The following is a 12,678-nucleotide window of genomic DNA, read 5'->3' on the forward strand; positions in this document are numbered from 1 at the left end:
GTTTCAGTGGAATGCTTTCTTTTTCATTTATTGATTTAAACTCTGGTCTTGTATACATACCTGAATGTTGTTGAATGGCTGTTTTTCTAAGTATGGTATGTATCATTTGAATGAACTTTTTGGTGTAAATTACCATATTGTCATAGTTTTGAAGTATATAGGACTCTGCAATAACATTTCACATTTAAAAAAAAACAAACCAGCTGAAACATTAAAAGGTGTGTATGTACATCTGGACTTCTTTGGGAACAAAACTGGCAGTGCTGATTCCTTGTCCTCTATTCAGTTCTTTAGGGGAATCCAAAGACAGATGTAATTTTGTGTTCAGACTGTGACAGCACCTTGAGCATGTAGAATCTAGATGTGCTTATTAACATAAAATGCCCTTTTTGTATTTCCTGGGTCAACATGCATGTGCTGGTGGAAGTGAATTGGGGGTACACACAAACTGATGATAAATTGAACCCCTCAACATCTGTACAGACTGCTTGGTGGTTTTGTTCAGCAAAAACCAGGAAGATGTGCCATAGTACAATACAATTCAAAATGAACCAAATCTCTACACCACCACCACAAATTTATGTATGGAGTTATTGAAACATGAGATTATAATCTTTTTTGCTTCAGTAAACACAGGAATTTAGGAACAGTTTTGGTTATAAAATGAGAAAAAAAAATCAGATCTTAGTGTTGGGGTTTTTTTTTAGCTATTTGGCATATTCTCAAAAAATTAATTTGAGAAATTGCTGGTGATAATTGATGCCGAAAACCATATCTGTGTCCAAAACTAAGAGTGCTATGAAACACAAAGGAGACAGGTTCAGGTTCTTGTTCAGGTTCTCAAACAGATAAAGATATAAACAGTAATGAATTAATTTCTAAAACCTTTCTGCAGCTGTTTCTTTAATACTTGAGCTTCAGGGAACTTGATCAAGTAGTATTTTTTTACTTTAACATCTGTACTTGAAAGTCAAGACCTGTGCATTTAACTTTGCATTACAGTAATTCATCTCGTAGGTCCCAAAATATACTTCAACTGCTGCAGGCAACAGGGTGACAAAACAAGTTACATATATATCTTTTCTGTGCTCAGTATCAGGATTATTAGTGCTTCAAGTCATCATATTTCTTCTGCATTCTTCTTCCGCAGTTAAGCATGAAATTAACACACTTAGGGGAAAAAAAAAAATAGAAGATGTCATTAAATTCATGTTTTTCTCCAAAATTCCATTAGAAGGAAAAGAATATTCAGTGGTGTTCTGAATACAACAGATATTTTGAGTGAATGTGAGGGATTGACTTTTTGTTTGTTTTCTGTAGGGAGCAAATACTCATTACTTTTTATTTAATACAGCTCTTCTTGAGGCATTTTTCCAGTAGTCAGGAGAATCCTCAATTAAAAGTAGGAACCTGAGTAACCAGATCATATAAAAGTGTATTTCTGGGAGTGGGAGGAAGAAGCTTTAGTACAGCTAGTTTCCTATGGTGGGAAGGTTGAATGGTGACTATAAAAATAAACTAATATTAGCAATTGACTTTGAAAATTTTCATGAGCCCTGTTCACTTGCCTGGTTTTCTTTTAAGTAAAGGTTTTTTGCTGTTACTGTATGTTAAAACCCTGTATGTTATTGTGAGCTTTTTCAAGTAAAGTACTTTGCTTAAAGTGTATAACCTTAGTTATAAAAATAATAAAAATATATTGGAATAAATTAGTCCAATCAAGCACTAACGTGGATACATACAGTCAGTCATCATAATTGTGATGGCAGTATTGTGATGTATGTGCCTGTCTTTGTGTGCTACACTTAATCAGAAGAACATGAAAACTTGCAGACTGGGTACGTTTGATGTCCTAGGAGATAGTGACATTGTAGAAGCTAAAACTGGTGATAAGTCTTGGTAAGGAGTAGCCTTGCTTCTGGTTTAGGGAAAACGGGAATGATGTGTGAAGATGTTTAAGACTACTTCTCACACAGGAAGTGGTGCTGGCCTACTAAAGCATCCAAGGAGCAGCTATGATGAGTGTGTCCCTTGAGGAGTGTTGAAAAAGATAAAGAAGTTTTTCAAGTGTTACATCAACATCAGATAGTGGTCAGAATATGTGAAGCAGTTTGGTAAACTGTAAGTGGGGGTGTTTGTTTTAGCCCTCTTTTAGGCCACTGACTAATATCTTTCATAGCCAATAGTAAATTCAGTGTATATGAAAAAAGGGTGGTCATCTTGTTTTGAACTGGTAAGTGTGTTTTTAGATAATGATTTTGGTACATGTAGAAGATACTAATGTGTTTTTTTCACAGCTCAATGGGTATTACAAATGTGCCCATCAGAAATTAAAACTTTAGTAGTATTTTATTTTGTAGTATTTTTTCCTCAAAAATGTACTTCGGCTTGGAGGAAGCAGCTCAAAGGGACCTCTCTTTCCTAATAGCAAATGAGCAGATGTAATGTACTTTAGCAAGTACATTTCAGGCATTGTAATCTACTGTAATCTATAGTTTTCTTAATACTATATGCCTTTTCACATGTATTTGTAGTTTATTGAAATACTTCCTTCCATCTTGCTGTTCACATCCCCACAATTTTTAGTCCCTTCATTAGTACCTATAAGTGATTGTTATGAAGTACTTTATATATAAGTAAAATAAATAATACTTTTTTTTTAAAAAAGGTCACTGAAACTGAATTTCCAGTAGTTGATAATTTTTATTATCCCCAGCTTTCTCTCACATCATAAGTGCTTTAGCTAAAAATAAAGTATGATGTTTGTTACCTGTTGATTATAATATGTCACCAGAATGGCATGAATTTCAGAGGTCCTTCTGTAAGTATGGATATTTACTCCGGATACACTAATGCAACTTTGTGTATTTTGACATTGAGAACAGTATGTGTTATGGGAGCTAAACTTTCAGACAATGGCTTGGATATAGGCTGCAATGCTATGCATCTAACCAAAATTTTGAATACAGTCCAGAAATAGGGAGTGTATTCATGGTAGAGCAGAAAGTAAGGATGTTCTGGTCTGGAGGAGTTTGCCCATAAAGAGGAGTACTGCATTTATTCCAAAGTAAGTGTAATAATTGTCCATAAGGACAGAAGACTTCCTAGCTGATCTTCACTCATGAAAGACAAGGATCCAGATTGCTAGCTGTTTACTGGAATATTTATAGCGTAACACTGAAATATGGTGAAACACAGCTGGTGGACCTGTGTTCGGGTATCAAAATCACTTTCATACTCTGTACTTCGCAAGTTAGTGTGAATAGAATGTTTCTTAGAAAAGATTTTTCTTAATCTTTGAAAAGTCCTTACTTCCCACTTGTAAGCAGTCTTGGGAGTTGACAGAGGAAAGGAGTAGCTAATTGAATTGTAATAGAATAATTCATTTTTCCACTCCTGCTGTTATTTAACTCAGTGTTGGTAATGCATCACATCTCTTCATGTGGGAGAGTGGCTTACCAATTTCTTGCTTTTTAAGGTGAAGTAGGAGACATTTGCCTGTCGTATATACAGTGTACAAAGTCTGAATGGCAGTACTTACGCAGATTTTGCAAATAGCAATATATTATCAAACAGAGGAAGCACATATTTTAACCCATGCACAGCTTTTGAAACTGTGAATATTCAGTACTAGAATTAGTACTCTTGGGCCTGTGAAACATTCTTTGCAGGTATGTTTTTTGTAGTTTACGTCCATATGGTTATAAGTGTTGTTTCACATATATTAAATTATCTATTCTTCCTCCCCATTTCTCCTTCCCCAAATAATTTTCTTTGGAGGATACAGGAGCAAAATTGAAGTATGGCCATTTAAGACCTTTCTGCCTGAAATACAATATGCACGCAGCTGTTGCATTTATCTCTACGTGCCTGTTTAATGCTCGGATAATATTTGTAGCAACTAATTGTATTTTGTGTGCTATAATTCAAGACCTAGTGGTTGCTCTCTAGTCTGTTGTACGTAGAGAGGTGCACAGAAACCTGTAATATATCTTACATGAGCATCTAGCTCTCTTTAGCTGATGTTTGATGTTGGCTTCTGTTGAAGTTGGGTCATCCCAGAGTTCATGAAATTCTTCTGAGTGCTAGGTCTTTTCATGTGAATGTCCTGGAAATACTTGATTTTTTTTCAGGTTGAACTGATTTGATAGTTTAACTTCTCCAGCTTTGATTGTTGTGTACACAATTGACAATGGGATAGGTGATGTAAGTGCTAGTGTGCATGGGTGCTCCCCTCCCCGTTTCTGCCTCTGGAAAGGGGTAGTCAGCTGTGCAGCCTGTAGTTGTAAAAGAAGCGAGCTTTGGGATTTTTTTGTAAAGTACTAAAAGTACAAGAAAATAAGGCAAGTCACACTTTTTGAAAACTGTTTTCTTTCTTCCAGATCTTCAAAATTACCTGAATAGACTAGTTGTGCCCCCATGTATATTTGAAATATGCTTTTAAAATGCCTCCAAAAAAGCACTGGCAAAAGAACTGGCTGGTATAATGCAAGCAAAAGTGCTTGCTCTTTGAGCTTGTAAATACTTTCAGTCTTAAGTAAGGCTGTAGCTTGTGGCTTACTGTTAAGTATATGCGTACGTTCTTACAGAATGGTGATTTTAATCTTTTGATCAGAAAGGGTGATACTTAGGAAATCAGCAGTGAGTGTCTTAAGCTCTCAAGAGACCAAACTTGAGAACCTTCATATCAGGAAGTCAGTTGTGGTTATATGCAAATTAAAGAAGTAGCCAAGAGCTCCACAGCTGACGTTCTTTTTCCATGGGTATTTGGAATTCACCTACATAGTGTGCAGTGTGGAGTAATTGAGAATTATACTGATAACCCTTTAACATCTGTTACTCCATGTGTATAAATAGGTGTGTTATTCGCAAGGAATGTATCTTCATACTTGAATGTCTGTCCTGGATAAACAGTCATGCTCTTGTGTTTTGCTCGGGCTATAAACCTTCTGGATGTGTGTTTAACTCCTCCAGTATATGAAGCAAAGCCTTTCTTAAGGTATATGTCAGAGCTAGTAGATAACAGATAAGAAAATACAGAAAGGGAGAAGTTTGCCTATGGGACCTATGTATCACTGCCATTGCTGTTTTTGCAGTGAACCTCGTGTTTTGCCACTGTTCTGCTACATGATATTGAAATTCCTGAAATTATCAGATGTGGTTGTCTCATTGACAGCATTGAACTGTTGAAACAGTCTGCAGAAGCTATCAGAGAAATTGCAAAGTAATAACTTCTGAATGTGTTCATTATCTATGAAGCGTATGACCTTCTGTTGTTTACTATGGCAACTTAAATGTCATTACTGTTTGACTGTCTTGTGAATTTGTGTATTTTGCTTTCTACGCTATTATTAACATTTTTGTATGTTTTAATTCAGTCTTGTGTGCATGTCCACACTTGCAGTACTAAAACTAGTTAACTAAATCTGAGTTTGACTAAAAGGCTCTTTCCCATTTCAGAGAAGGGTGGAGCTAAAGCTGATGTTTCAAATAAGTTTTCTGGCTTCTAGGTCATCTAATTTACTTTAAAGAACTCCACCATGTAATTTAGGTATAATGTTTGCTATGAATGCATTGTGTGTGTGAGTGAAAATTTGCTGTGTATCTCTTCAGTTGTACACTACAACTTCTTGTATGTAAACTGAATAGAATTAGGAGTTGAACAAGCAGCCTGAAAAATAAAGGACAAATAACATTTTGCAAATACTTATTTTTAGTAATTGTCAAATTGCCTTAATATATCTTTACGTATGTATAGGTTTTGCCTGATAGTAGCTTCCAGTCTACATCTGTTTAATAGATAAACATTGGAAAGTACTGTATAATTCATTTTTAATAAACATAAAACATATTATTGTAGGGAAAAAGATCTTGCAGATGCTTTAGAAGAAGGTGGCTGTGATCTTGAAACTGTGAGAAACATTATTCAAGGAAGACAACTGCCTGCTGATCTCAGGGCCAAAGTCTGGCAGGTAAATATTATCTTAAATCAAGAAACAGGAAATACTTGGAAGTTGTATTTGATTTGAGGTAAATTATTTAATTACTAGGCATCTCTGTAAGAAGGGCTGTAGGACTGGAATTTTAATATGCATGTATATTGATTCAGTTTTAGAATATTCATCTTTATTGAGTTAAATTACCAAGTTCAGTAATTGGGTTAACTACAAAAGAACACTAAAATGTTTAGAGGGTTTTCTGTTTTTGTTTTCAGATTGCGCTAAATGTTGTAGGAAAGGGGGACAGCCTAGCATCCTGGGATGGCTCTTTAGACCTACCTGAACAGAGTATAATTCATAAGGATTGCCAAGAGCTAATTGGTAAGTTCAGTTATGTTTGGATCACCTATGTGAAAACTTCTGTATTCTCAGTTGTCTTAGGACTTTATTTCATTTAAATAATCTGAATTACATGTACGTTTTGGAGGAAGCTTTCAGGAGGAAGATGAGAGAGCAGAGAAAATCAGTAAGAAATCATTAGAAAACAATAGCTTCCTATCTGCACTCTGACTCTGGGATGAGTGACATGGAAGTTTAGAGTGTTATCTTGTTAGTATGTATGGTCAGGAATCTTCAGGAGTTGAAAAATTTGTAATTTTTTTCCAAGCCCCATCTTTTAAACCAGACACTTTCTCTATAGTGTCCTTCAAGTTTTTAATTGTCTAATGACTGGTTCTTAATTTGAAAAGCAGATAGAATCATTAGGGTTGGAAAGGACCTTAAGATCATCTAGTTCCAACCCCCCTGCCATGGGCAGGGACAACTTACGCTAAATCGTATCACCCAAGGCCTTGTCCAACCTGGCCTTGAACATTGCCAGGGATGGAGCATTCACAACCTCCCTGGGCAACCTATTCCAGTGCCTCACCACCCTAACAGGAAAGAATTTCCTCCTTATATCCAACCTAAACTTCCCCTGTTTAAGTTTTAACCCGTTACCCCTTGTCCTGTCACTACAGTCTCTAATGAAGAGTCCCTCCCCAGCATCCCTATAGGCCCCCTTCAGATACTGGAAGGCTGCTGTAAGGTCTCCACGCAGCTTTCTCTTCTCCAGGCTGAACAGCCCCAACTTTGTCAGCCTATCTTCAAATGGGAGGTGCTCCAGTCCCCTGATCATCCTCGTGGCCCTTCTCTGGACTTGTTCCAACAGTTCCATGTCCTTTTTATGTTGAGGACACCAGAACTGCACACAATACTCCAGGTGAGGTCTCACAAGAGCAGAGTAGAGGGGCAGGATCACCTCCTTCGACCTGCTGGTCACGCTCCTTTTGATGCAGCCCAGGATACGGTTGGCTTTCTGGGCTGCAAGCGCACACTGCCGGCTCATGTTCATTTTCTCATCGGCCAGCACCCCCAAGTCCTTCTCTGCAGGGCTGCTCTGAATCTCTTCTCTACCTAACCTGTAGCTGTGCCTGGGATTTCTCCGACCCAGGTGTAGGACCTTGCACTTGGCATGGTTAAACTTCATGAGGCTGGCATCAGCCCACCTCACAAGTGTGTCAAGGTCCCTCTGGATGGCATTCCTTCCCTCCAGGGTATCAAGCAAACCACAGAGCTTGGTGTCATTGGCAAACTTGCTGAGGGCGCACTCTATCCCACTATCCATGTCAGTGATGAAGATGTTAAACAAGACCGGTCCCAACACCGATCCCTGAGGGACACCACTCATTACTGGAGGGACACCACTCGTTACTGGGTGTATCACCAAAATTCATATAAACTTGAAAGGAAGAAGTATACTAAACATTTTGGACTTTAAAGGCTATTTTTAAGGAAGGTATTTTTTTAATACCAATCCCAGCAAAAATGATAGGTTTTGGTTTTGAAAAGAGGATGCTGGCAAGACATAATATTTCAGTATGTCTGTAAGGATCTGTCACAGGATCTGGTTGGCAGCCCATCACAAAAATGGCCAAATCCCTGATACCATGCAACAGCATTAATATCAGTGATGAAGTCAGTGCCAACTCCTAAATAAGGATACTACTTCTTCTGGCATCAGTAAGAGAATCTTTTTTTATTACCCATCATGCTTTAATTTATTCTTGCATCTTAGAAAGTTAAGGCAGAGACTGGAATTATTGCATGCATACATGGCTACACCTTTTAAAATGCAGTTCTGTGTTTTATAGCTCTAGAATGGGGTAATTCTAGAGAGAGGTGAATTCCCACTGTGTTGTTTAACCACAGTGCCTTTTCAGGAGTATGGAAAAATGTCCTGGTTAGTGCTTATAACATACAAAATTAAGCACTTCAGTGTCTGTTAGTTTTCCTTTTGTCTTTATTGGCAAATAACTTTGTAATACGTAACAATATGAAATGTATGAAACTAATAAAGTTAGTTCAGAATGAAGGTTCTGTAGAGATTTCAGTTTGGGGTTGGATTAAATCTTTATTTCAGTGGTTTAGTAGTAAGTAGCATCCAAATTCAAAGTAAATCTTCAGATGGCATTTGAGTTTTGTGTATTATTTTATTGTCCTGAGAGGCAGAGAAAAGGAAATGCCAGATATTGATTTGTTTTGATGGGAAAGTATTAAAGACTTCTGAATTAAAAACTTTATTAAAAGTAGTGAGACTCATAGGCTTCTTGTAATTGAGGGGAGAAATGTTCACTGGAAGTTTAATGCCACTGTATTCATGTAGTGTAGGCATCTGTCTGTTCCAGACATAACAAGGTTATTCCTTCTATTACGGTAAGTCAGTTTAACTATAGTAAAATTGACATTATCAGGGTGGGTTAAAACATAATTTATTTATGCAATAATTTGTGAGAATATTTAATATTTGTCATTTAAAAATCTCAAGGTGTTCAAATATTAATATGAAAATCCTATGAACTTACACTAAAGTCTGGTTTGTTTCACTACAGTCTGTATAATAAATATCAGTGCATTTAACTGAAAGTAAGCTAAGTAGTTATTACATCATATGAAGGAAGGCATAATTTGGTGTATGGTACTGACATTTTTTAGTATGCCTTTGATTCATTGCCTCAAGTGAGGTGGATGCCAGTACTTTTTCTGAAGTGTTGTCAACCTTTTAAATAAAAGTCTATGTAGAAAGATGCTTTGGAACTAATTAAAACCTAAGCTTTGTGTATGTATTCAACTCAATGATGACAGTATTTAAGAAGTGTTTAGCTTGTTACCTTAATTACGTAACTAGTTTTGTATCATTTTTTGGGTCAATCTTCATCCAAATGCAACAGTATAAATGAAGGGCTCAGAATTAGTCTGTCATTAAATAGGGGACATCTTTGCCAATAAACATATTTTATGTAATGTTTATCTTCTGATTCGCAACACTACCAAATCAAATTTAAAATCTGGGTGTAGTTGTAAGTAATCAAATCCTTTCTCTTTTTCTAGTTACCCTAACAGCCCCAAGTTTAAAATATTGTTAGGGAAATTACAATGAAGTAGACATTAAAATGTGTTTTATATGCTAATACTAAAATTTAAGTCTGTAAGATGACTTGATTTTGAACTACTGTTTTTCATAAATCAGCATGTCGGTGGATTTCTGGGGTATTGAAAGTATGCACTGTGGGTTGATCTATGTTGAATTCAAAGAGGTTGTTGTAGAGTCAAAGTTATGTGCTTAACACATCAAAGGGGCATTCTCTGCATTGAAAGAATTCACCTCTTTTGTTTCATATAAATCCTGGAAACACCAAACTTCTTTCGTCGTGTTGTGATATTTAAATGCCGTATCATACTGGAGTTATAAAATCATTCGTATTTTAATGCCTTTTTGGAAGCCATTCTGTAAGCATTTAATTCAAGCTGATTAGGTTTTGTTGGTCTTTTTTTGCTGCTTTTTTTGTTTTTCCTTTTTTTTTCCCCAGGGAGCCCCTATTGGTACAATTGTGCTATGAAATAATCTCATTCAAGTTCTCTGAAAAGCTATTAATACAGTTTATATTGCTGTGCCTATTTCAGACCAGTTGTCAGTGCCAGAAGAGGAGAAGTCAGTACTACTTTTGGATATTGAGTCTGTTATTACATTTTACTGTAAATCACGCAATGTTAAATACAGTTCTTGTCTCGGCTGGATTTATCTACTCAAACCTCTGGTGCATCTTCATTTGACACGCAGTGATTTGTACAACTGCTTTTATGCTATCATGAATAAATTCATTCCAAGGTAAAGCTCTCTTTCTTTTGCTTAAGTACTGTTTTCACTGGCATTAAAGGTATTTTCTGAAAGAGTGTGCATGTTGGCCTCAGGTAGAGCCGCACTGTTAGTAGCAAAGTTGTCAGATCCCTTTAAATGCTGATAAATTGAATCATTTTCAATACCTTACATTTTGAAGTCCAGGAGATAGTGAGTTGGTTTAAAATGTAAAGAGGTAGCATGTGACTGATGTAGACTCAATGTGCTTTTTGAAGAACAACTGTTGTTTCATGCAATATCAAAAGTAGTTGTTTAGGAACTGTCTAATTCTTGTATGTTATATGAAAGCAATTTTCTTTCTTTTCACAACATTTTCCTATGTAAAATGCTTCTGTCTCTGTCACTGTGAAGTATTTCATAAGTACTAATTAAGTCTCACAATTTCTTTAGAAGAAGTAGTTAATATTTTCCCTGTTTTCTACCGACTTGGGACTGATTTTTTTTTTCTTTTTTAGGTTGTTAGATTATTATTTTATGAATAAACAATGGAAATGGAGTGTCTCATGCTGTTGTATTTCACTAAAATATTTTTTTATTCATGTTGGAGTAGCACCACAACATTCCAGCAAGGCTACAGGGGCTTCTGGTTAAGACATTGTGAAATAATATATGGATAGTCTGTGATTAAAGGTCTTAGTATGAATCCTTGGAGAGGAGATTCTAGCCCAGCTACTGGATATGTGCCCATAATAGGGAAAGTGCACATTTGGTGCTGTGGCGGGAAGCGTTTATCTGTCCTGTCACTTGACTCATTTAAAATACTACTGGGCTCTGTGAACTGTTTGAGGGTAGTGGCATTATGATCACTGGCATTATGGTCAGGTAAATCTGACATCTGTATTTTTTAGAAGGCTTTCAAGAGTGTTTAGTATTTTGAGTTTCTCTGTAAGAATCTAGGTGGTGTTTCAGCAAGGTGTAGGCTGGTTTCTCTTCCCTCCCTTTGCAAAATGACTGGAAGCAAAAATGAAAGACATAGAAAAGCAATTTATAGTAGACTTGCAAATCTCCACTTAGGTCAATTTGATCTCAATGTGATGTTTGACTGCTGGACCATCACTACTATTTGATAAAAGTTTAATTTTTATTTTTTTGTTGGTTTTGTTTTTTAAATTGTACACTTCTTATTCGCACTTTCTCGTGTTTTGTAACTATCATGAAATATTTATTGGGAATTTATTCTAACAAAATGTTGAAAATAGGTGAGGGAAATGTACAGCATAATCTTTTGGACTTTTTTTTTATTCTTTTTTTGAAAGAGACTCTCTAGCAAGACAAAGGAAGAATGAAGAGGGGAAAAAACATAATAGCTATTTTAGAGAGAGGATTTGCTTTTTTTTTTTTTTTTTTCCTTTGGAAACACTGTTATTCTCAAGACTTTTGGTATAAAATATCCCGTGGATACCCACCTTTCTTCTCCTGCTTTTTCTCTACAATGGTGAGCTTTCTGAACTGTACAAAATTAAGAAAGAGTTAATATGGAAGTCCAAAATCATTAGTATTCTTTGGACCATAAGTAGAAGAAAACACCATCTCAGATATATAATTGAGCAATGATTTGCGCAAGAGCTTCTACGGTAGTAAACTAATTAAAAAGCTGCTGGATGATGGAAGTGTCTCCTCCCAGGAAGCACATGAGGAAAGTGCATTACATCTGCTTACATTACATCAGTGTTACCTGTAACAGAGGGTATAAAACAACTTCATTCAGTTAAAAAAACAAAACAAAAACCCAGAAGCAATTCTCCCCCCCCAAAAAAAACACCACCATCAAACCACCCTCTCCTAAAGTGAAATAAAGGTTAGTTTCCAGGGCAATTTACTTCTGTTTAGCAAAATCTCTCTCTCTTTTTTTTTTTTTTTTTGTGTGGTTGGTTTATTTTTTTTTTTTTTTTCTGGCAGGGTGGGGGGTTGTTGTTTTTTGTTTTGTTTTTGCTTTGCTTTTGTTTTTTATCAGTCCTTCCAGTGGCTGAGCCTGTTGCCTCTGTGAGGCTTTCAGCATTGGAAGTGATGGATAGGTACAGGAATTTGCAGTTCTAGATACTTGGAGGATTTTACTGTTGGGGGGGGGGGGGGGGGGAGGGCGTGGGTGGGAGGGGGGCTCGTTCTTGGTTGCTTGGTTCTTGTTTGCCTTGTTTTTAAACTGCGTATTTGTTACAGGTGGTTTACCGTGGTAGGTACCAGAAGTAAAAAACTGAGGAAAACAGTTCAGAAAAATGTCTAAGCAAGGATGTTCAACTGTCAGTGGAAATTCAGAAATATTCTTTTTAAGTTATTTTTGGGTATATATCTATTCTTCATGTTAAAAGGTGGTAAAGAATGACTGACTGACTGGAATAATTGACCATAATGGCCATTCAAACAAAGTAGTGTGCAAGTCTAGATACTTAGGCTAAATTTTCCTCTTTTCAGACTTTAACACTTTTTGTCCTGTTAATTTAATGTGAAGTCAGAGTTCTTGTGATAATTTCAGAAAAGAATCCCCATGTATAATTTGCTGTGAAT

The 12,678-nt window shown here is 36.3% G+C and overlaps 1 protein-coding gene across 1 annotated transcript in view; it reads left to right on the forward strand.

Moving 5' to 3' along the window:
- Positions 1 to 12,678, forward strand: part of TBC1D23 (TBC1 domain family member 23) — a 45,847-nt gene that overhangs the window by 4,814 nt on the left and 28,355 nt on the right. The window contains exons 3-6 of the mRNA XM_057413037.1: positions 5,100 to 5,224; positions 5,861 to 5,972; positions 6,215 to 6,320; positions 9,942 to 10,146. Of these exons, the coding sequence (XP_057269020.1) occupies positions 5,100 to 5,224; positions 5,861 to 5,972; positions 6,215 to 6,320; positions 9,942 to 10,146 (548 nt within the window). The remainder of the gene's footprint in view (positions 1 to 5,099; positions 5,225 to 5,860; positions 5,973 to 6,214; positions 6,321 to 9,941; positions 10,147 to 12,678) is intronic.

Source organism: Pezoporus wallicus, unplaced genomic scaffold (assembly GCF_028554395.1).
Source record: "Pezoporus wallicus isolate ANWC-B61680 ecotype Strahan unplaced genomic scaffold, APGP_CSIRO_Pwel_v1 contig_6484, whole genome shotgun sequence".
In the NCBI taxonomy this organism is placed as follows: domain Eukaryota; kingdom Metazoa; phylum Chordata; class Aves; order Psittaciformes; family Psittacidae; genus Pezoporus; species Pezoporus wallicus.